A 25213-nucleotide genomic window follows, 5' to 3' on the forward strand; every position below is an offset into this window, starting at 1 on the left:
AACTCGTGACTCCTTCCAGAGTCTGACACAGGCTGACCATGATTGGTCATTAAGTAAAAACAATTCACCTGTTGGATAAACAATCTCCAAACCACATTCCAAAGCAGCAAAACACAGGAGAAGCAAATCAGATGATTATTGTTTTCATTTTTCTCTGAGAAAAGTTTCCCAGGAGAAGAAACCCTGGCAAAGGGAATTTCCAGAAAATATGACAGTGACGGTATTGTTAGTTTTCTTTTCCTAAGGACAGAAGCTCTGCTCCAATGTGTTTCTGCCTCAATGAGGACCTGTGAATGCAGATCCACTCCATTAAGCCAAGGAGAGAGAAGGATGGACCCATATCAGGGCTGTTGATAATTGCAGGAATGGGAACAGGTCTGACTCACCAAGACCTTGCAGATGCAAGAAAATCAGGATTGTCCCAAAAGAAGCAGCACACTTCTTAGGAAAGAGAGATGTAAACCATGGTTGTTATCTTCCTTCCCAGCAGGATGGAGAATGCCAGTGCAGAAAAGCAGGAGTGCCTGCAGGGGAATGGCAGTGCCCCCTCCAACAGCCCAGCTGGCTCCTGCTGCTCTGCAGGGCAGCACAGAGAGCAGCTGCAGTTCTGGAGCGTGTCTGCACCAATCCAGCTCCCAACAGGCACCTCACAAGGCAAGGAATGCCTGGCAGATCCACAGGTGCTGGAATCAAAGAAAGCCTTGGAGCAAACAGCTCCAATTCCATCAAGATTTGATGTCCTGCAGCACTCTTGCCCTAATCTCTGTCAGAAGTTCATGTCCTACTTGACTTCACATCCAAAACAAGCCCCCAGGATAGCAAAAATTCACTGATAAATGAAAAAAATATGACTTAGAATTACAGCAAAACCTGAGCTCAACACTACAGGTATTTTAAAAAACCCACAGCCACATCATGACAGCAAAATTTGAGACTGACAGGGGCCCAAGTGCCACTGATTTTTGCCTGTGGAACCACACTCATGGAATAAAACTGAAAAGGTTTCAGTGCTGTCAAAGCTCCCACAAGCCAGGAGTGGCTGGCACCTGCTAATTTGCTAACAAAACAGGCTTTCAATAAAAGGATTACTGATGTAATACCCAACATTCATGACTGGCTGATCCACAAATATGTGCTACAATGGGTTTGGCAACACTGAGGGCCTTTCAAGCAGGGCCAGAATAAAAACAAGTGATTGTACTTTAACCACAAGTGATATTAGAATACTGACGTGCTCAGAGCAGTTAAAAGGCTTTTAAAATAGGAATAAGTAAAGGATTTGTTGTGTCTAAGGGCAGGAAACACTACACAGCTAATTTTCCTATATGTTACAGTACTACTGAAAGATTAAAGTGAAAAAATGTAGGACATTGTCTAAACAAATCTTCTAGCATTATTAAGTCTGTGCAACAGCATGTGACTAATGTTCACTGGCAAAATCAAATGCAACAACAAAAATTTTGAGATCTGATTATGGCAATTAGGAATTATCCATACAATGCAGCCTGCTTATTATCAGCCTACCCCTGCAGCAATCTCTGCTAGAGTTTGTTATGTTCTTCCTAAAAGCAAGAATTTTTGCCCATAATTAGTATTTTTCTCCCCACGTTAAATAAATCATAACGTTGTTGAAAATATTGTTCACAGTCAAACAGGGCTTAAAGATCCTTGCTCAAACATGAGAGGGAATAAACATTAACAGCATCAAGCACTGAGTAATCATTTAATAACAACTTCCACCTCAGAAATCCAAGGCTGGAAATACTTTTCTGGAAATACTCTGGATTAAAGCCATCTCTGACCACAACCAGAACACTGCCAAGCATCACAGTTAGGAGGAATTTAGGAGTTCATCACCTTTCAGAAGAGGATCTCTGGGTTTTCAGCTCTGCAGTGGTTGGGGTTGACTCAATCTAACCCTCATCTAATGTGACATTGCCATTGTGATATAAATAGTGTCTTATTTGCCTGCTTCAGAACAACAATGTTAGTCAAGAAAAGGTCAAATGGTTTTGCCACAGGCAAAAAAAGAGTAAAAATCTTTTGTAATTTAATATTGCTTTTTTTTTTTTGTTTTGGAAGACAGGAGACTCCAGGTGCTAGTCACAGAGGAGGGAGAGGAATACAGAAAAGGAGAGAAGGCAAATTTATCTAGTCTGCAGTAGCAGAAAGCAATAATATTTCAATCATTTCTTAAGGCCCAGAGGAACAAAGATTTACCTGGCATCTCACTGATCTCATCTCTACTTGGAATGCTGCAAACTATAGAAAAAGGCTGCTCAAACCTGCCTACTTTGGCAATGCAGAAATTATAGCTGCAGGCAGGTACAGAGGTACTGGATACACCTGATTAATGCCTTTTTTTTCTTATTCCACAGTGCTTATTACATTGATGCTTTCAATTAATAAATCATTAATAAACATGACTTTTACCCATAGATAGTCATCAAATCAATCAATTTTTAGCCAAATGGGAAAAATCCATGATTTTAAGTCTTTGACTACATTATACAACGTGAGCTTGTACTAAACCTCAGATAAGGGCAATAAAAACACCCACATTATTTATTAAGGCTGCTTTCAAGCAATTTTCTCATCCTACAGGAAAAAAAGTAGCTCTGTTCCAAAATTTATATGCAAGGCAGGCTGGTACATTGATACACAATTGAACTAGAGAAACACACAGAGCTGGGAAGTGAAATTTCTACAAATTCCTTCATAAAGGTGACCCAAAGGCCAATTAATTGCTCACTTCTATTGCTTCCAGCACAGTGGGAATCTGTGCACATGGCAATACTGCAGTACTAATGGAAATCAGTAAACAGGGTCACACATGGCACAGGAGTTGCTTTTCATGTTCTAAAAATATTTGTGGGTCCTGCTTGCTGGAAAGGCAGAGAGCTTTGCTTGTGCTGCCCGTGCTGGCTGGGTGCTCCCTGCACCTACAGCTCCCAGGGGAGTGCATCCCACTCAGAGGAAATTCACTGCTAAACTTGTTATCAACCCAGTGAGAAAGTAAAATAATTACAGCAAATTTCCCCCTGGGCCATCCCCTGCAGGCTACAAAAGACTCTGAAGATCCTCTGAAGCAGCCCTTGTCTCCTGGGAAATGCCACTCATTAAAAACCAATTGTTTATCATTCAATTAAGGTACAGCATGAGGTGAATGAGATAAATGAAGTATCTGTGTGTTGGGCCCAAGCCCTGTGAGACAAAGGCAGCTTGAGGGTTATTTTTGCACAAACCACATTTATGCAGTGGCTTTATGCCTTGAGACCAAAGATAACAAAGATAAGAGCGCAAAGGGCTAGGAGGGAGGGAATGCAGGAGGTCCCCTCAGCTATTCTTTGCAGCCTGAGCAAGAAAATAAGAAAAGCAGGAGCAAAGACAACAAAATAACAGCAGTAAATCTATACAATCTACAGAAAGGGAAAGAAAAGCTCCAGCTGTTATTCCAGCCTTGAAGGGAGGCATCTCCTCGAGTTGTGACCAGCAGAGGGAATTTGCTTTGCACAGTTTGGGGAGTGAGTATCACCAGCTACTGCCAGAGTGACAGCCTGAACCACTGAAAGGGCAAAAAGTGGAAGATTACTGCAGAAAAATGAGTAGAGAACAATGCCCAGTATCTCCTGGCTTTCTGAAATCAAACATGAAATTTTACATCCTCAAACATACACACACACAAAAATTTAAATCAAATTTATGAACAACAGGTCTTTCTTTGAACTTCTGAAAAGTTCCTGAAACTTCTGAGCACGTCAGCCTTAGGAAGGAAGAATGAAAATAAGGATTTGAAAAGAGAAATGAAGACAAGCTTGATGTTTGTATAATAAAACAAAAACCAGTGCCAAAGCTTGAGAAAAACAAGGAAATTTAATAGTTCTAATGCTGTTCTTTGTCAAACACTAGACACTGAGGATTTGCATTTTCCAACTGCCATCTGGAATTATTTTTTTTTAATTTTAAATGCATAATGGGGAAGTAAAGCAAGACAGCTTATACCTTCATGTCCTCAGGCTTTTTTGTTCCTTTGTTTGCTTTTAAACAAGGAACATTTACAGATAATGACTGGCTGTGATTACTGAGAAATACATAAAGAAAACCAGTTTTTCAAAATGCCCCATCCAAATGCATTAGCAATTAGAACCTCCTCAAGTTTCCATTAGTCTGTCAAAACAAGAAATAATCTCATGGCAGCTGACTAAAATTCTTCAAGATTGTCACATTGATTGAATTTCAAAGTATAGACTTACAAATTCGTAGTCTCCATCCTGTGGTACTTTCCAATCAGATGAATTTTTTGTCTGGCCAGAAACATTCTTCCCAAAGCTATTGATTTGATTCTCCTTCTCTTTCTGTTCAAAGTATTCAAGGAATGATGGTCTGGCTGGCTGCATTGTTTCATCCCTCCCTGGAAATATTAAAAATAAGAAAAAAAAGAGTTGTTTTGAAAAATACAATTTTGGTTATACAGCCCTACATCATACCCAGAAGTGATTTTATTTTTTTAGCACACACTAAATCACACAGTACTGCTAAAGCACTTGCTAAAATACTATTTTCCAGCAGCTTTTCCATCATAAAACTGACGGCAGAGAGGGAAAAGTGGAGAAGGAGAGCTGAGAGCCCAGCACAGAAGTGATTACAGTGCTGGGGGCCTTGGCCTCTAGACCTGCAATCCATCCCTGCCAGAACACTCAGGTAACCAAGTCCATGGCCTGAGAGGCAGAACTGAGCAGCTGCTGGCCACACAGGCTGGGCTCCTCCATCCCTGCCAGGATGCACTGCAAAGGAAGCAAGCTTCAAAAATAAACAGAGCTGTTCTACAAGAAACTCACCTTTATATTTGTGAACAGAACAGGACAAAAATGAGGCTTTCAAAGACCACAAACAGCTTACAAATACCACAAAATTTGCCTTGGGTAGAGGCAGTCAACTTTTCTATATTGTTTGGGTGGAAAGGCTTATTTAGCTTTCAAAATTTGGGGTTTTTTAATTTATTTTTATAAATAGTCAGTAGGTGTTCAAGTTTACTGCCCTAGTTTTTGTAAATTAGCTCTTCTGAACCAACTTTCTTAGTGGAAGAAATGCTTAGACTTGGACTCAAACAAGCCAGCTATACAGATTAACCATTCAATTCTAGGCTGTAATTAAGAAACTTGGGGTAACAAGAAATGGAAGGATGGCTTCATTTGTAGGGTGATGACAGCACAATAAGGAAGGAAGTGATGAAATGTGAGAGGATGGAAAGGCTAATTCCCAACACAGACAGCAACAAAAAGAGCCAAAACAGGAAGAAAACATGAAATTTAACTTCACACCAAGTCAAGGTTACAGGGCTCCCAGCATCTCCAAGGGAAGATTTCTTCAGCAGTGCAACCAGTCCAGCCCCAGATGCTGCCCAGGCTGTGCACACTTCAACTGGGCTGTCCTGAGTTTCAGCACAGCTAATTCCTAAAGAGTCTCACCCAAACTAAGAGGCAGCAAATGTGCTTCAGCAGGGCTGCAGCACAGGACCATGAGAGCTGCAGGCACAGCTGAAGGCTGCTCACAGCTCAGTGCCACTGCCCTGCTCCTGCAATCCCCAAAAGCTGTGAGCAGCACGGAAGCAAGCACTGTAACCCACTGAATGCTTCTGTTCTGTAACACAAGGTTCTCTAGAATAAGTTACTCATACTTGAAACATATGTTTGAGGTGATGCAGAAACCATAATTTTCAGAAAGCAGGATCAGGACTGGAGTTAGCAGAAAATGGCATCAGAACAGCCTGAAGTCTGGAGTGCAGAAATAAGTTCAGTGCTGAATGCCATACGTTTGAAATAAATATAATCTGTCAGGCAGGCAACCAACCAAGAGTTTAGAGCTTCAAACAGGCACACAGGGGATGTCCTGTGATGGGTTGGCAAGGTCTGTGTAATGCAGAGACTCTCCCACAAGAGTCTGTACAGAAGGCAGGCTGTCACAAAACAGTCCTCTCTGAGGACATTCAGCAGCGCTTTCCTCTTGAAAAAATATTAGCTGCTCTGGAAACTCATTAAGATTTAATCACAGAATATTATGCTTGCATATAAAATTGCCACCCAGTGATCCAGAACTTCCCTGGCAGACTCTGTCTGAACCTCAGAGAAGTGGATGAAGTCCCTGGTCAGCTACAAGATATTCTAGGAAATTATTTGTCTATAGGCATGTTAAATGCAGAACAAATTTCTACAAAGTATGAGAAATCTTGGCAGGATATTTGGGTTGTGATACTGAGAGAAGTGTGGTTCTGCACAGCCTAAATGTCATGATGCATTTTGAAAAAGCCCTGCATCTTTCTGCCTCTCCAGGGCCAGCTAAAAGCTCAAGCATGAACTGAAGTGCTGATACTTTTGCACCATGACAACTGGAGCAAAGACAATTTATTATACCCCTGGCAGTAGTTCCCCCTTTTTTAAAAAACAAAACTAAAGAACTCATCATACATAATTAGATCAGGAAAGACACCTTCAGACCAGCAGCGTGAAGGTCAGGCAGAGAACACGTCTGCAAAGTGGAGAACAGCTTTGCTGTTGGGAATAATTACTGAAATACAATCACAATCCAATTACTGCTGAGTGATAAAACATTTATTTAGAATGAAGTAAACACACCCCTTGTACCCTGCTGCAGCTCAGCCTGCTTGAAGCAGGAGGTAAGTTATTATGGACAATCATGGCAATGTTTAACACCAACTAATTTTGCAGAAAGAGAGGAATTCATAACTAGTCAGGCTAATCTATACACAGCTCACTGATAGCCAGCCTGGGTCTCAATAATTAAGACTTCCTAGGGGGAGAAAAAGAGAAAATCTAAATCATGTTTGTATTCTGTTTTGAAGATCACTGTTTGCAGCAGAAGAGACTGTGAAAGCAAATGTTTCACTCCAGTGACATTGGCTTATTCAGTTCTTGTCTACTTACTTTCTAAAAAACTGTTCACTCAAACCAGAGCTTAATTCAGGGTATCAGTTAAAATAACCACGCTCATTTCCTCACATCTTGTGTTTTACCAAGAACTGCAGCTCTTGCACTGGGCAGAAGAGATTTGCAGAGTCCCACGTCTGCAGTGTGCCCAGGTCCCACGGGAGGGCATCCCTTCCCTCCAGCATGCCAGCTGCACCACTCAGCTCAGGGCTGTCGGTGACAAAAGGAAGAACAGGGAATATTATGGACCTATACAAGATTTTCTTGCTGCCCTTGATGTCTCTGTCCATACTTAATTCCGTCAGGGGTTCAGCTTTCCTAACCTGATCCCTGGCTGCTTGGACAATCTATGTGAATTTCCCCCATGCTACCTGTCCTTGCTTTTACCCTCTGTAAGGGTAAGCAAGGCTGCAGGCTTCCTTTTTGTGGCTGAGTTTGTCCAGGAGATCCTTGTTCATCCATGCAGTCCTCATGGCATTTTTGCCTGCCTTTCCCATTGTCAGGATGCATTGCTCCCAAGCTTGGAGGAAGTTAGCCTGGGATGTTTGAACCAGCTTTTTGGGCTCCTTTTCCCTCCATGACTTTATTCCATGATACTCTACCAAGCTTATTCCTGAAGAAGCCAAAATCTGCTCTCCTGAAGTGCAGGGCAATGAAGTTTCTGTGGGATCTCCCAGTGAGAGGACGAGGGGAAATGAACTGCTGCAAAGGGTAACTGGGCTGGGCTGAACAAAAGGAAGGAAGTTTCACAGCAAGGATGGTTGTGCAACAGAATGGGACTGGGGTGACTTTCAAGGCCTCAAGCAACCAGATCTGACTTTGCACTTGTCCCATTCCAGGGACAACTGCACACAGGGAATCAGCATGATGAGCACCAGAGCTCCCTGCCCACCCAAGTGCTTTTGTGGCACATGCTCTTCACACCCACCATCAGACACCTCTCACCCTGCAGCCACCTTAGGCCTTGCAAACACAAGCAACATTTAGTCACCAATTTAAATACATTTAGTCACCAATTTAAGTACATTTAGTCATCAATTTTAGTACATTTCCACACGTCAACACATAACACTGTGTCTTAGTGCTTCTTTGTTTTTTAACTGATATAAAGCAGAGATTGCTAACTGACAAAAAAATGGGGGAAAAAAGAGATGGCAATATAAAAGGAGAAATAGCTGTGATGCAGATCTAAGATATCTGAAATTTTAGTTGCTGCTATGATCTCTGTAGGGGTGTGGATGCAGCAAGATGGACAGAAACGCTCCTGGAGACAGAAAGACATTACACCAAATCAATTATCATCCCAGCACAACTGAACTTCTTTTCGTCAATCTTAGCACTTAGCAGCAGTGTCATCTTTCCAAAGATGACCTGCTATTAATTCAACACAAGAGTCACACCACTGTATCTTTAAAATTTTGGTAACAGGCAGCCAAAGACCAAAATCGATCCCTGCTATTTGCAGAAGCAGATGCTGCTGAAAGATGACACCGCACCAAACGTGTCCGTGCCAAAAAGCATTTAACTTCCTAATTTTATAGGGTTAGGCTAAAATATGAGCATTTGACAGAAAGTGAGATCACAACTGTGGTGGAGAAGAGCCTTTTATGAGAAGGTCACCCCGTGGTGACAAGAAAGGCTTCACTGTTGCATCTATTTTGGAATCTAAAGAGTTGCTTCTAAGGATGAGCCATGAGAGCTCCCTGGAGCCATTAAAGGTCTATCATTTAGATATGCAGTCATTTTTTAGGAGCTATATTAATTACACAAATGGAACACCACAGCTCTGCTGGGGCTGGTCCAACTGACTGCAGAATTGCAGGTTCAGAGTGGCTGTGCAGAGCAGGGAGGGCTGCTCAGAGCTGCATTCTGTGATGAGGCGCAGAAACCCTCCATGGAAAACTCACAGGTGTGGGCTGGTTTTAAAGTCAAGCTTAAGAAGTATAAAAACACCAGTACTATTGTGTATGAGAACAGAAAAAGGTGTGAAACTAGAGGGTCCAAAGGTAGAGAATGCTCTAAGTTTTGCACAACAAATATCCCTGTAAACTTGAATTTCTGTGTTATCCTTCAGCACTGGAAAGCAATGTCCAACTCCACGTGGCAAGGTCCCTCTCCAAGCACAAACAGCCCAAACACAACTGACATGTACAGGCAGGGCTCTGCAAGAAGCCAGCACTTGGATCCCCTCCTCTGCCAGGCTACAGCAAGGACAACTTGTAAGGAAAAAACTGAACAACAGTCCACTCCTTTCCAAAAATGCCACCTGTCTGAATAGTTGAGGGAATGGAATAGGTCAGTCTTAGATGCTGGCTGCAGCATACAAACCACCTCACATGAAGCAAAAGATGACAAAGGAGGTGTGGAGAGCCTCCAAGTCATTTGCATTTCCATATGATGCTGCAGAGAAAGGAGAATGATAAAGAAGAAACAGCCCAGTCAATCAAACCAGCAACAGATTTACTTTTCATACACAGCAGTAAAGAATATCCATGGAACCAGATCACTTGTTATCATCTAGCCCCAGAAATAAAAAGACTCATTTTGTTGATTTTGCCAAATTAGCTCTCACAATTGAAAATTTTCAGAAGCTTACAAGCTTCAAAGGATGCTTTCAAAAAGAAAGGGAGATTTACAAAGGCCTTCTATCTATCTGAACAAGCTTGCTGAGCAATGAAACTAAAATTTCTGCTTTTCTCTAGAATTATTCTTCTCTACTCAAACTTGACATCAGAAGAATCCTTGGTTTATTATTCTTTCCTCTTGAAAGGGATTGCTAAGGTCTACCTGGGGTGAATATTCTGGAGTTACAAAGCTTGTCATGAGAGGGAGAGTAAGAGAACCTCAGGAACACATTTTGTGTGCACTTTACTCAAGGCAGCTTATATAGTTAAGACTTAAAAACTTGTTCTTGAAGTCACAATGATTAGATTTCCTCCCTGTACCACAAAAATTGGAGCTGGAGTTATGGCTGGGCACAGGAGATAATGCTGATTATCTGCATTAATTTACAATGAAGCTGGCATAAATCAGCAACAATTAAGTGATCAACTAAGTGATTAGTGATTTCCAACTAAGACATGATCCTTGGTATATGTATGTGCATTTGTCAAAAATTCAGAGGCTGCAACCTCTACTAAGCCTTAGCCCTCACTAGTCTCAGTAAGCTGCTGCTTTATATTCAATTATGTAACTTTGAGACTGAAAATACATACTTAGGATGCACAGAAAAGTGCCTGATGGTCATGTGTAAGCAACACTTCATTAATATTAAATTTCAAATGGAACTGCAGTTTTCTTTGCTTTAGGCTATTTTTTAGAGATCACAGATGAACTTTAGCAGCTGGACAGCATAATTTGTACAGTCTGAAGAGGACTGAGTCATTTTAAGCAGCAGAGCAGAGAGATGTCAAATTATTCAACCAGAGCAAAAATTGCTCCATCGTTAATAAGTTCATCCCATGGCAAGAGGAGCTGAAATTTCCACGCATTAAAAGCAGAACACGTAACACCTTTTATCTCTTTATGAGGACAAGTCTCCCCATAATTATGGCCTATCTCAAATTAAATCAAACCAAAACACTCCCAACAGCTTCTGCTATTAATAAGAAACTCCTAAATGAACATAAAAATCAACCTATGAATGAATAAGGTGTGAAAGTCATCTAAGGAGAAGAGCACCAACACTTACCCAAAGCTGCAACATCTATAGTGAGAACCCTTCCAAAAATAGGGGAGGAAATCCTCACAGTAATTGAAGGTGCTTAAGGTCAGGTTACCTCCTTTCATGTCTCCCCTGCTTTAAATCTCAGACATGATTATAAATACAGAGCAGCTTTCTCCCTCCATCACAATTTCCAGTGGCCAGCTCACGTCTTTCACCTCATTAGCCTGAATTGCTAATTTAGTCCAGCAGCCACTGCACGTGACAGGCAGTGAGATGTGAAGGTGCATCCACAAAAAGTGAACATTTCCTATTCTGCATCCTCTGGCTCAGCTCCTCATAAATCTTCATGAGAAACACCCTCATCAGCAGGGATGTAGGCTTCACATCCAGCACCTGTGGGTAACAGCTCAGGCTCCCCAGATGGCACAGAACCAAGTAAGCACTTCCTAACTCCCTTTCTATTCATAAGCCAGAAACTCATTTGCTTATCTAGAGAGAACAGAAAACAACATTGCAATGAACATTTTTTTCCCCCTGAAGCTTGAAAATCTGCTGGCAGAAACAAATTTGGTTTTGAACTTCTGCAATGAAGGAATTTAAGAATTTACACTTTTTCTTATTCCTGCTTAGGAGTAAGGCTTTCTCCAGGATTTATTTTGATCCAGTAGGGAATAAGTTTATTCTTAGAAGAGACAGGTAGGCTGCAGTTTGCCTGTATGTGCAAATGCATGAATGTGCATGGGACAGAGATGTACTTAGTAGGTGATTTACTACTACTCTGTCTCTTGGTTGAGTCTCCTGAAGCCCACTGCCTCCTGTACAGTGCAAAGGACCCTGTTAATCACATCTCCCATCTTCACCAAGAAAAATACTTCTGTCCAGAAAAAAAAATAAAAATCCTCTACTTTCTGATTAAATACAGGAGTGCTCAATAATAAACTGTTAAAACCAGCAGAAATAGCTCTGTTAAACACATACATCCTTTCTCCAATTTCAGCATCTCTGACAAGATAAACAGGTAATAAACTTTGTCATGGCAATGAAGCTTTGTCAAATGTGCAGGACAACCAAAGGTGGACGAGCATCCCCCTTAGATCCTGGATTAACTTCCCTTCATTCTCCAGCCTGCCCAGAGCCAATATTTCAATTACTAGGGCCAGTGTTCCAAAAGAAAAACAAAACACACAACAAAAACCCCACAACAAAATGACAGCACACACAACACCTCCCATCCCTAAGAAATGCTGTCTTCATGTTCACACTGCTTAATACTCTTAAACAAATTTTGCTGGCCACTGCTTATGTCAAGCTTGCCAGCAAGGCTGCTATTAAAGTCAACAAGCAAGAGGAACATTTCTCTGTGCAGATTTGTATTCTCCACACCCCAAGAGTGGCAGTAGGATGATTCTTACAGCTCGAGAACAATTTAATCAATGTAGGAGTTGGTATAAGCAGCATGTTATTTAAATGCATTATAATGCTGGGAGTGTTTTATGGTTCAATTATGACTAAATGGACCAATTTGCTTTAAACACAGAACTGCACCACTGGACATTAATAACACTAAGTAGTGGGAAGCTGCTGCAAAGAGCTGTTGTTGTCCATGGAGAAAAGCAGAGGCAAACCAAGAGCCTTTGGTCAGTATCTCTGACACACACATGATGGAAATCCTGACAAATGTGGAGTTATTCTCCACAGTAGCTGCATGAGCAATTTGGATAAAGTGCCACTGCACTTTTCTGGACAACTAATGATATTATAGCTTCCTCAGCTATACATCAGTAATACTTTAGTCAATTACAATATTAATGCAATCACATAATCCTCCTGCCACCCATTCTCATTCTGCTGCTCACACTGCAGGTTTTACAGCCATTGCTTTATGTGAAAAATCTCAGGTTAATTCACGGGGAAAAAATGTTTCCTGAGTCTTGGCAGAAACATTTCTCTGGCTCAGGTTTAAGTGTCACCCACTGGATGTCTCACACAGCCACCAAGATGACAAGCTTACTCTGAATCATTTTTCAAATAGGAAATTGCCAAGTTTGCATCTTAGCTCATTTAATTTGCTAATGAAGCCCAATTCCCCCTCAAAAGGGGAAATACTTTTTTAAAATGACACAACCATGCTTAGTGTGGGCATGGTAAAAGCACAACAAAACCCAAGCCACCTCAAACTGTGTAAGAATGAAGCCTGGATTTTTTTTATTTTGAACATTTACAGACTCTAAAGAATTTTCACCAGCACATTACATTATCAAGGTAGAGACAACAGTGCTATTAAAGCTTCTGGTCTATTTCTGCACCAGACCCTGTAGTGAACGTGTGCCTCATGAAGAAGAACCCCACAGCCACAATCCTTCCCCTGTCTCCAGATTCCTCATTCACCTCAACCCAAACCCCAGACAGCCCAACTCACGCTGCTGCTGGCAGTTCTGCATTCTCCAATGTAATTCACCAATTATTTGATGCTTAAACAAGCAAGATGTACTTTAACAGAGAAAATAGGGCAGACTATAGTACTAGACAAACTAGATCCAATTTCACTTGGATCTGATTGTATTGCGGTGTTCAAGGAAGGCAACATTATAATAAAATTATGTTCCACTCTTTAAATCAAAGAGACAAATTCATGCCAAGATTCCACTATCTAAACAAGTACAGCAAGTAAAGCAGAAAAAGGAAGAGTAAAAGCATAAAGAATAAAAAATGCTTCACTGTTTACTAGCACTATATATTCTCCCATAGAAAAAATTAAAAAAGGACATTTGCAGACATATTAACAGCCCAAAAGTTATTCCAGCTCTCAAGCACAATGGAAATGCCTGTTATTACAAATCATTGCTCATCTATAGTTCTCCAGCTACATTTAAAGTTTTCCTGGAATAGTGTAACTGCAATCCATAAGTAATCTTTCAGCAATCGATTTCGAAGTAAAATGTGTCGCAGCACAATTTAGTACCTGCAGTCTCAGGCAATCACTTGAGTGCTTTCACAATGTGTAACAGAATGTCACAGTGACATTTTTAATGATGCCTGACTATTTATATTGAGTGCCCAGAATAAAGCCAAGCAAACGAAAGAATTTAAGCAAACACAATTACAGCTCAATTGACTGCAAAACAAAACTTCTCCCCCAATGTAAAATACTGGAATTTAAGATTCCTCTGAGCCTAAAAAGTCACAAACTGATTTATGCAAGAATCACTTTCAAGTCTACTGGAAGTTATTTTTACTTTCAAGGCTATTGGAAGTTGTTTGCCAGAGATTTCTAAGACAATCCTATCTATGAAACACTGAAATACAACACTTTACACACTTTTTACATTAAAAAGAAATACAACCAAACAAAAAACTCGTTAAGACACAGATTTATACTTTTTAATTAGAAAGAAGGGCTAGAACACAACTTCAGAAACCTACAGTTAAAAAGCCCAGGACACCTAGGGAAGCTATAATGCCATGTAAAAAAACAAACCAGAAGTTTTTTTATTGACTTAAAAATAGGTTCTATTGTGAGTCATAAGACAAACTGCCAAAAAAAAATTATAGGTGCCTTTAAAAATATGATTCGATGAAGCTCCTTAAAACTCAGTTGTCCTCAAACAGCATTATTATATTTATATCTAAGATTACAAAAAAGCACTTTCTCCAGAGGGTTCTGCAGCAGGCTGATGAGCTTTAGGGCTAAATGCATTTAACTGAATGTTATGAATATGTAAATGGCAAGCTGAAAAATGGAGCTGCAGGGAATCCTCACGAAGGGCAAGCTGCTCAGAGACACTGCCTTGCATCCCCAAAACAAACTGAGAAGTGCTCTGTGCAGCAGCCAGCATTTCAGAGTTACACCACCAGAGGAGGAGAAAAGGGTGTTAAGATAAGGTTATCATTATCATTGACATCAGATTTGCTGGAATGGAGCTACAAACAGGCAAAATGCAGAATAAATGGACTGAGCAGGCATCACTGTGTGAAGCCCATGGCATGGAAGTGGTGCCAGTGCCAGCCACCACCTCCAGGGCTGCTGCCACACACCTGGCTCTGGACGCCTTGCACAGCAGCAGCTGAGGAGCAGGGAGCTCTTAAGGAGCCTGAAGTCTCAGGAGGGTTTAAAGTAAACCTGCACTTTGCAGTCACGGAGCTCTGGTGGTGTCAGAGCCTGGTGTGGAGCTCCCTCTGGAGGGGAGAGCCTGCCCTGTGCTAAAGGCATCGCTGCATCCCTGAAACTCCCTCTGCTCAAAACCTGAGCGTCCTTGCTAAAGAGAGACTCTCAAAGGCATCTCCTCAAGCCTCTGAACACCACTTCACACGCAGCACCAGGTGCTTTTGAGATACAAGCACTGCAGCCTTAAAAAGATAGTGAGAAGATAAGCACATGTCAAACATGGACGATAAATTCAAGAGGTGCTTTACTGCCACAGTGCAGGAGCACCAGACAGCAAAACCTCTGATACTGTGAGCCATGAATTGGAACAATACACACTGAGGATGAGAAACTATCAGTGCTGGCTGTTAGTAAAGAAACTGCAGCTTCCCCAGGTTTATTGAATACCATTGAAATGTCCCTTTCTTTGGATGCCATTTTTGCTGCATCCATCTCCTTGCTAGACCAACCTTGTTCCACCACACCATTGTCTTTGCTGCCCCAAGCTGCTACATGGACTGACACCTCTGGGTTTTAATGTGATGAATCATGTTTATCAAAGTTTGGAAAAATCTTTAAAGGGATTCTGCTGAAATGTCCCTCTCAAACCCAACACTGTTTCACAAGCTTCAAAGGGCCCTGACAGGGAAGAAGCTTTCAGCACAGATATTCCTGAGGAAAGGATGCTTCCAAACTCCTGTGAAGAACAGCTAAAGGCTCAATACCAGATGGCCAAGGAAGCCTTTGGAAGCAGTGCCAGAGCCAAAAGAACAAGCCTTGCATGTGGTGATCACACTTGAGTATTGCTAAGCCCTCAGTCAGCATTTTCTCCAGTCCTTGAGCAAACAAACATCCAGGCTGGCCATCGAGTCATCCCTGACTGCCTCTGCCTCAGGACTGGGAGGTTAACAAACCAGTGGAATGGATTTCTGTGAGAATCCACAATTCAGAAAAATTCCTTTTCTTGTAGTCATACTTTTCTACTTCCTGCCATTTCTTTAATCAAAGAAATATTTTCAACCTTTTTCCAGCTCAAGCTGTAAGACTATCAGTCACAATTTTACATCTTACAACCTCTGACAAGGCTTGTGGCTTTAGTAAGCTCTCCTGTTTTAGGGCAGCATGGATTTCAACTCAAATGTCTAAAACAGCAACACAGCTCACTGGGCTGTCCTCAGTGACTGCAGTAACACAAAAGAAGTGCAGCACTCCAGAGAGATGCCAACCCCTCCCACTGCATGTCCTGATGTGATGAAGCCTTCAATATATTTGTCATTTCATAAATCTGTCTCTTCATTGAATGCACCACTCCTAAAACAGACTTTCTGCTTTCAGAGCCAGGTTACAGCCAGATCATCATCTAAAGCAACACACACCTTGTGATTAACCCCTTGTTAGAGTCCCCTCTACATTCTGTGAAAAATACAAGACCAGCAAAATAGAACTGACAAAAAAAAAAACCCAGATTACTACCAAGAATCAGACCTCATTTGATTAACGCAAAAGCTTGTGGAAAATGTGGAAATTGCACTTCAGCTATACCATGGCTTGAAACTTGGGCCTAGGAAGGTTTCTCAGAGGGCACTGACCTAAGAGTTCTGGCTCCCTACATCCGAAAGACACAATAATCAACCAAAAATATCAAAGCAAATACATATCATAGCCCACATGAAGCTTTAAGCAATATTCTAGAAGTCAGAGATGTTTCCTTACTTTTCATGGTGCCCTCCTCCTCCTCCTCCTCCTCGGTGTTGATGACCATTGTGCCCAGCTGGGACTCCAGGGTGCCATCGTGTTCTATCATGGTGTTGGCTCCATCACTCATGGTGTTCACAGCCCTGATTGTGCCAGTTTCATCTCCACTTGCCCTCACCATGGTGCCCGAATCTGTCTCATCCTCCTCCTGTTCAAACATGCCACAAACACAGATTTTACTGATGAAGTGCCATGAAGAATGGCTGTGTTTAAGTCACACTAATTCAGAGGGGTTTTTTTACAGACACACACAGAAGCAACGTTTGGTTTATGCACTTTGTTCTCTCCCTGTCATCTCCAAACAGGTAATGAAAACTAATGAATGCTTTTCTGCCAGCATGATAAGTAAGAGAACAGATAAATAATCAGCAGAAACTTCTCAGTGCAAGTTGTATCTCATTTCTGAGCTGGTGAAGTGTCTGTAAGAGTAGATTAGAGCACTCAATCAGTCACCAGTGTTTCTATTCATGCAGGCAGTTCTGAGAGCTGACCCTAACCCACTGTTCTCCAGTGGTACAGCTCACTGAGGAGTCACCAGGTCTAAGTCTGGAGAGTATGTGACACATGGAAAGAAAAGCCCCTCATCTTGTTTTTTTCCATTTCTAACATTTAGGGAGTTCAACTCATTATAAACTTCAGGGGCACTGAAAAAAAAATTAATTACATTTGCAAATCTTTAAAAAATATTCAAACAAATGATCAAAGTTGCATAACTTTTTTCAGTGAAAATTACTTTTTATCTTTCCATTTGCTTAAAGGGACTAATAACAAAAGTTGGAATTGCTGCTGCCAAGGCTTAGGAGACTGATTCTGTAGGAAAACACAACCTCTTCAAAGCAATTCTGGCATGGGAGAAGAACAACTTCCTGGCAGTTATGTTAGCCAAAGGTGGCAGTTTCAGCAGGTGGTGTGTGCCTCACTAAGTGTGTATTGTGACTAGGACTTCATGAAGAACAGGGTCAAGATTTCCACAATCCAGTTGGTTTCTTGAAACTGTGGACCAGCTATCCAACTGCAGGAACAGAAGTCCCTTTCCAGGTTTACAGTAGAGTTTCTAGGCATCTCACCTTAGCTGAGATGCTCATGTTTTGTTCTCAGAATGAAGTTCACATTCTTTATGTGACCATTGCCTTACTGATCTGTGTTAGTGTTAGAAGGAAAACACACAGGTGTTGCACATAAAAATCTAATATTCCATCTCAATATCATGGAAAGAGAGAAGTCACCTCTCCATGTTCTGATGTTCCCAGCATTTTACTGTTCTGTCAAGAGTGTCTATAAAATTTACTTTCCAACCTCAAAACCAAAAGCAAGAGAGGAGAAAACTACACAAGATGCTAATAGAGGAGAATTAATTTTGTGTGGAGTTGAGTGGGTGAGAGGAAGTAATAAATTTGTTAGCTACACATCATTTAACAAAGGACTGCATCAGAAGTTTTCACATCACTTGGGAAGTGTTTGGGAAGCTTTTCTGCTAGCAGGCATGGAGTAGAGAAGCTTCAGGAAAACACACACACCAACAGAGAGGACTTAACTCCACCACACAGACACCACCTGTCAGCACTGTGACCCCAGATCAGTCAGAAATGAAGAAGGGGTGGCAAAGACAAAACTCAGGGTAGGGACAGTACTCGTAGAATTGACATCATGGCAATGTGACCAATAAAGTTACTTCCACACTGAATAAATATCCAGTCCTAGAGTGCAAAACCAGATGCACAATGTGTTCAGCACAGACACCAGGGACCATGCTGCTCAAGTGTCACCCCTGGGCAGGGCTGGCATACAATGCCTTGTGCTGCCCATTTCATTTACTCAGGCTGAAGCAGGCAGAGGCTCAAAAACCAGCTTTCAACATGCTTCCCAAATCCACATGCTGTAACCACTGAAACAGAGAGCCAAACTGAAATTCACAGCAAGCCCTGAACACTTCCCATGCCCTCACCTCAGGCTTCTGTCGGTTGCTCTTGTGTAGAAGAAAGTTTCTATAAGGGATGTTCTAAAGCACAACAGTAAAACAACACAACAGACTTATATCACAGTGCATCAGAGATGATATTATTATTCTGTACAAGGAGAGCAGTCTAAGACCTGAATCTACAATGAAAACATTCTCACTACTGCATAAATAATATAATCCAACTGGGAAAATGAATCAAGTCTTCTGCATACAGCACTCTGTAGCCCAGCCTCAAGCTACACTATAAGGTGAACAGTACCCCACTCATGCTGCCTGTCCCACTCAAATACAGCTTGAGCAGGCACCAACCATTAGGTTACACAGTCATAAAGTAGAAAACTCCAGAACTAAGTCAAATCCACTGGCAATTGGACAAAATGTTGCAAAAACAAAACCCGAAGCAGTTAAGCCTTCTGAAAGGAGCAAGAGTTTGGACTTTGCACAGTGCTGCTATTGAATACTCACTGAATTTTCTTCATCCTCCTGATCCAGTTCACGCTGCTGTGCCTCTTGGCGTTTCAGCTTGATGTCCATTGCTTCATTAATCAGGTCTCTCAGAATTGATACTCCTTTGGCACTTTTAACAAATGGATGCTGAGAAACATTTTAAAAACAAATAAGCACTGCATCCAAAGCAGGACAGAACAGTAAAACACTGTTACTATGGCCTACTTCAAATCAAATTAAGGTTTAACTCGAAACATTGCTAAAATAATTACCCAGTCCTTCTGTTTGGCACAGGAGGGAGACCTTCCACCCTCCAAACAAGATCAAGCTCCAAGGGCACAACTGATGTGAGACCTTGGGCTCACTCACCACCCACAGCTCTACACTTCTTTCCTTAGCTTAGCTGTCAAGAACCAATTACACAGACCATTACCATGCCTGGAACATTCTGAGCAACCACTTAGACTTAGCCTGCCCTGTTTTGTGTTTTAAGAGACACTTTCTTGGCAGTGCTGGTGGGAATTTGAAAGTAAAACAACAAATCCAAACAAAACAAAACTAGCAAACCAGCAACAAACTCTGAAAGCCAAAACAACAAAAACACCCCAGAGAAGACAAAGGAAGTTGAAGTCAGACTGGTTCTTAGAGAAGAACTGAGAAGTTGAAGTCGTGTGAAATTTTTATGAGTTACTAAAAAGTAAAATCTGCAGTGAGCAGCAGCAGCAAGAAACGAAACCAACATCTCAAGAGCCACACAGCACAGCCTACCCTGGGCAAGCCTCCCCCAGAATTTATGCTCTCCTAAGAAAAGCAGACCTGCAGCAGCTGTGTTGCAGTGGCTCTCTGCTCCGGGCTCTTCACAAGACACTGCTTCACAAAGTCTGTAAAACTGTCCGACCACAGCTCCGGCTTCCGGAATGTTGGAGGAGGATTGGTAGGAATCATGAAAATTGCCTGAAAGCAGAAGAGCATTTCAGATTTCCACAACAAAGCTTAAAACCAGCAATTCAACATAAATACACCCAAACACATGCTGGTACTAAAGAACAGTCTACTTTTCAAGGTGCTGCCTCTGAGGAGTTTGTGCCAATATTACACACAAATCTGCTCACAGGGATCAAGTAGCAGGAAAACAGACTTTTCTCCCTAGGTGCTCACACCTTGCTGAGCCATTATGTGCCCCAAAAGTGTGAATCTGACATTTTTCAGTCCCTAAAATTTCTGCTTGCATTAAAAAAAAAAAAATTAAAATCCACTTTGCATAAGCCAGCTGAAAATATCCTTCACGTCCAACACAGAGCACCAGCTATGTCTTAACAGAAGAGAATTGTGATTATTTTATTCCCATGCAGATTCTTCTTGACAAAGACCTGTTTTTAATTTAATCAACAGTACAAAGAACTGACAGAAAACAACTTGTTCTATACATTAAAGACAAGATTGCATGCTGATATATGATTCAGCCAGCTGTGATATCAAACCTTTTCCATACAGCAATACATTTAAGGCCACAGTCCTTACCCTCATGGGATGAATATCTGCATATGGTGGCTTTCCTTCAGCCATTTCTATTGCAGTGATTCCCAGGGACCAGATGTCTGCCACACAATTATACCCAATTTCCTGAATCACCTCTGGAGCCATCCAAAATGGGGTCCCTATGACTGTGTTCCGCTTTGCCATGGTGTCCTGAGGAGAAAAGGATAAAGATCCAGACAACAGCAACTGTATTAGCCACAAACAGTCATTAATGATTAATCATCATTAATTATCACCCCAATTATCTTGCTGATTATTAGACTCAGCAAGACTAGAATACAGAAGTCTGCAAAGATCAATTAAAATGTGCTCACAGAACTTAAAAGTACACTAAAAAAAGCAGCAAATGCTATTGCAAACCATTAGTTAATGTAACAGCTTCCACAGAGGAAGATCTGCTCTGATTTGCTGCTGGTTTAGCATCTCATGGTGCAAAGTGCTAAAAACCAGCTATGAACAATTTGTCCAGCTCCACATTCCCATCACACACGCAGGTTAAAAAGATAAATTGAAATGCACACAGCCACCCTGGTTTTACTTACTGTGAGTTGTCCTGCCACTCCAAAATCAGCAAGTTTAGCATGTCCCTCTGTATTTAGCAATATATTTCCAGCTTTGATGTCCCTGTGTATTTTCCTCATAAAATGCAGGTACTCAAGTCCTTTCAGAGTTGATTGTACTATTGTAGCAATTTCCTCCTCTGTGAGCTGAAGAAGGGAAGAGTTACTGCCAACATACCAGTGGATGAGACACAGCACTACTGTGCTTTGGTCTGTATTTTACTGAGATTCACTAATTGCCACCTAATTGCCTTCACTAAAGGTTGCCATACCAATGGGGAATCAGTTAGTGACTTATAGCGTTATGGAGCAGAATTAGATCACAACCAGCATACACAAATAAATAAATACACTGCCACATTTCATATGCCATAACCCTTTCTCAGCTAGTAATTCTTATCCTGAAATAACCTAAGCAAGGCAAAGTAGGGTCTTACTTGGAATCAATATGGGTTTTCAAGAAAACCAATACACCAATTAAATTGTCCAAAAAAACCAAAACTCAATGTAATCAGTTTTCTCATTTTCAGAGTAACAAAGGACCTGCATCTCAAATTATGACCAATGGTTGTGTCAGGCACTGAACTCTGAGAATTATGCCCCAACTACTCAGCTTCCTTGAGCTGCTGGACAGCCATAGTCCCACCCCTGCACTCGAAGGAGAAAGGACACACGTACAGTTTTATTTCGTAACCGAATAATGTCAGACACAGATCCAGCACCACAGTATTCCATGACTATCCACAGGTCTGTGTTCTTAAAATAGCTGCCGTAGTATTTCACCACATGAGGACTAGGAAAGAAGAAGGATAAAACAAAGGGTCAAACACCAGGAACCAGCATCACTGAATAAGCACAATACACTGCAGAGACCCTAAGTACGTTTCAGAAACTCAGTGCTGAAATGCCAACCCAGAGCAGAAGTATTCCAGAACATCCTGAATTCTGCACAGGGCTCCCCAGTCCTGCCAAGCCTGTTCTCACAGCTGGGCTCATATGACCTGCAGTAAGTCACTCCAGGGAGCTAAACTGTCCAACAAATCCCACGGAAACAAGGGGTGATTAGCCTTCAGTCTGGTTCAGCTCCCTGAACCAGGTTACAGCAGGGTCAGGGCTGGGGCAGGACAGGGAATGGGAAACAGGCCACAGCAGCCCCTGGAAAAGGTGCTGCAGAACATTTACAAACAAATAGAAACAATAAATAAAGCCCACAATGTGCTGGAAAATAACTGTCATGCTCATTAAGAAAAATGTTCCCCCACTACCACGTGAACCTACTTGAATGTTTGATTTAGTCCAGGATATATTTTAGGATCTCAGCACAACCTAAGACTGTCTCAGTCAGCTATCTGTCTGCCCAAAAAGCAAAAAACCTAGTAAAGTATACTGCTCAGAAAAATCATGTGTCCTCTGGAAAAAGTAAAGCAGAAACTAACAGAAAGACTGTCCCTGATATGATGGGAATGGAGCTAAGGAACAAAAACGTGTTTAATTTATTTTCTGCTGAACATTTTCTAATGAAAAAGCTTTAAAACTAGCAGGTCAGTCACACTGCACAGTGTCTCTTAATGCTTGCACAGAAAATGTGATGCTCCAGTGATTCACTCCTTCTGCTGCTCACAACTCTAAGGTCTCACTTTAGGCCTTACAATACTAATATTTAATTTAAGAGAAAGTAGTAATGCATTTCAAGTTACACAGTAAGATTTTTCAGGAACAATTTCTTTTCAAGATACACTCTGCTGCCTGCCCCTAAGTCATCTTCATGTAACTACAGTGAGAGTGGAATGCAATAGAGTAAGTGACTGGGACCACAGTTTTATACTGCTCATGTAATTTATTTTAAATGGCTTTCCACACAGGAAGTCCTTCAAAGTAGTGTTTCCTAAGGCCAGATTCATAACACCAGAAGAAATGAGTGTATTTAAAACCTTCAGCCTTGGACTTTGAGAGGGTCTTCCCTACCCACAAGCTCTTCACTGGCTAAGTCACTGCAGCACCTCTTCCTATAAAAACGTGCACAAAGGGGAACAACAACCATCACAGAGCTGCCAGCAGGTTATTCAGGGGATGCTCAGATCAGCAGAGAGCTTGCACTGCAGCAGAGCCTGCAGAGGCAGGAGGGGAGCAGGAAGGACAGTCCTGCCATGAGCAGGTGACAGCACGGAGCTGTGCACACGCAAGAGCAGTCATGCATTAGCGGCTCTCATCCACGCGCCCTTTAAAAAAGAAACAAAAAACCTCCCTCTGACAGTTTTCTATGCCTTGCTGGGAAGGCACCACCACCCCTGTGGGCAGGGCAGCTGCTGTCCAGCACACAGTCAAGGTCCCACTGTCCAAGAAGTGACGGTGCCCAGGCAGGAGGCAGTGACTGCTCACAGGGCTGGCTCTCAGCTGCAGCCAGTGCAGGGCTACTCCTCTCAGCTGAGTGTCCTCTCCTGCTGCAAGCTACACCTCTGCTCTTACCTTTGCACTACCCAAATGGTCAGCTAAGGTGGCTCAGTTGATACCATGTAACTTGATTGTACAAGTCCAGCCTTTCAAAAAACATTTAAGGCAAGATTGTTGGGGAGGATGAAACAGGAAAGCCTTATCAATATGATTGTCTGGCAAAAGATTTTGAGAATATAGAAACTATAAGCGAGATTGAAATGAAAGCAAGCTTTGAGATACCTCAGTTACTGAACAACTGGAAAACAATGCTGTGGCTGGCTGAAGGTAATCCCCTTTTGGTGAAACAACACCCTCTGCTTGCAGACAGATCCAAGGGCCAGAGCAGACCCTGCCAGCTTGGCAGAAGAGGCCCAAAGAGGAGTTTTTAGGGTTTAAAATGTAACACAGGATGGTAATGTAGTGATTCTTATAGGCTGTGTGTAAATGCTATAGGATTTGTATATTGTACTAGATTGGTTAGTGAGAATTAGAATATTCAATACAGAAGAAGATTTATTGTATTGTAACAGGAACCTCACTCTTACGCTTTTGCTCTCTTACCCTTTTTACTCCCTTACTCTCTCACCCTCTCATCCTCTCTACCCCTCTCTTCTCTCAGTCCTGCTCTGAGCTGTGGCTGGCAGCTCTCAGCAGGGCCCTTTGCAATGAACCCCAAGTTCCAGCCCTGGCTGCAGAGATCTCTCATCTCTGTCTGTCCCCACCGTCCCACCCCCATTGCTCCTACACAAGATCAGGGCTCTTATTTGATTAAATGCCAGGTCATGGGTGATGCTTTTCCTTGCATGCCAATAAAGGGTTTTGCAGCACACACTTACCTGTCACATTGTTGCATTATGGATATTTCCTTGATGATTTCTTGCAGGTCAGATTCCACAGGAACTTGTTTAATTGCAACAACTTGACCCGTTTCTTTATGGATGGCTTTGAACACACTGCCATAAGAACTGGAAAATGAAACATTGAACAAATACTGAATGTAGTAATGGTTTAAAAAATGCACATGTTTATGGCTTTGCTTTTTGTAACCATCAGGAAAATATTAACTATCTTTTTATTTAAAATATTTTGTATTTTAATGTAAATAATCAGCGCACTAGCTTTTAAACATTGTAATACAAATAAGTAAGAAAACTTAAACAGTGAGGAAAGAGCACACCATCATTACACTGACCATAGCTTTGGAATGGCCTTTCACACAAATTCAACACCTAAAAAGTCTCTTTTTCCAGCATAGAGTACAAGCTGAGCATCAGGAAGAACTACAGCTCTGGTCACAGAGTTTTGCTTGTTCCTGTCAGATATTATCAGTCCTGTTTCCAGCTTCTTTACTTACAGCAGCCAGGCAGATTTACAACTCAGTCTTTTCAAACTGCTCAAGGCAGTGAACATGTCACTGCAGGAGTGTCCCCATGCTGCTCTGCCTCACCAAAGGGCACAGCATCACAAGTTCACTCCCACCAGGCAGATCTTCCTCAAGAGGTACCAAGGATGAACTACAAAATCTCTCGAGTTCCCACAGGGCTCTACCAACTCCAGGCTGGGATTTTGGACAAACTTTTACACTCCCTACTGCTGACCCATAACCTGCTATTTGAATTAAGCTCCTGGGAATCAAATTCTTTATTCTGTTATTAACCAAACAATGTAACTATGTCAGTAGCTACCTTTCAGAAAGAGGACCATGACAAAAGTGAAATAACATCAGAGTCCACTGAACACATCTCTGTTACACAGATGTGTTTC

General features: G+C 41.7%; 1 protein-coding gene across 2 annotated transcripts in view; it reads right to left on the reverse strand.

Moving 5' to 3' along the window:
- The window catches only part of STK4 (serine/threonine kinase 4), a 49058-nt gene that overhangs the window by 20776 nt on the left and 3069 nt on the right, over positions 1-25213 (reverse strand). Inside the window, exons 3-11 of one of the 2 annotated variants that reach the window (XM_054644257.2) lie at positions 24286-24414; positions 21695-21809; positions 20999-21163; positions 20439-20606; positions 19734-19871; positions 18936-19064; positions 18456-18509; positions 16469-16658; positions 4254-4411 (exon numbers count right to left, since the gene is read on the reverse strand). In XM_054644257.2, coding sequence (XP_054500232.2) covers positions 4254-4411; positions 16469-16658; positions 18456-18509; positions 18936-19064; positions 19734-19871; positions 20439-20606; positions 20999-21163; positions 21695-21809; positions 24286-24414 — 1246 coding nt within the window. The remainder of the gene's footprint in view (positions 1-4253; positions 4412-16468; positions 16659-18455; positions 18510-18935; positions 19065-19733; positions 19872-20438; positions 20607-20998; positions 21164-21694; positions 21810-24285; positions 24415-25213) is intronic. The other variant, XM_054644258.2, reaches the window with a different exon arrangement.

Source organism: Agelaius phoeniceus, chromosome 17 (genome assembly GCF_051311805.1).
Source record: "Agelaius phoeniceus isolate bAgePho1 chromosome 17, bAgePho1.hap1, whole genome shotgun sequence".
NCBI lineage: Eukaryota > Metazoa > Chordata > Aves > Passeriformes > Icteridae > Agelaius > Agelaius phoeniceus.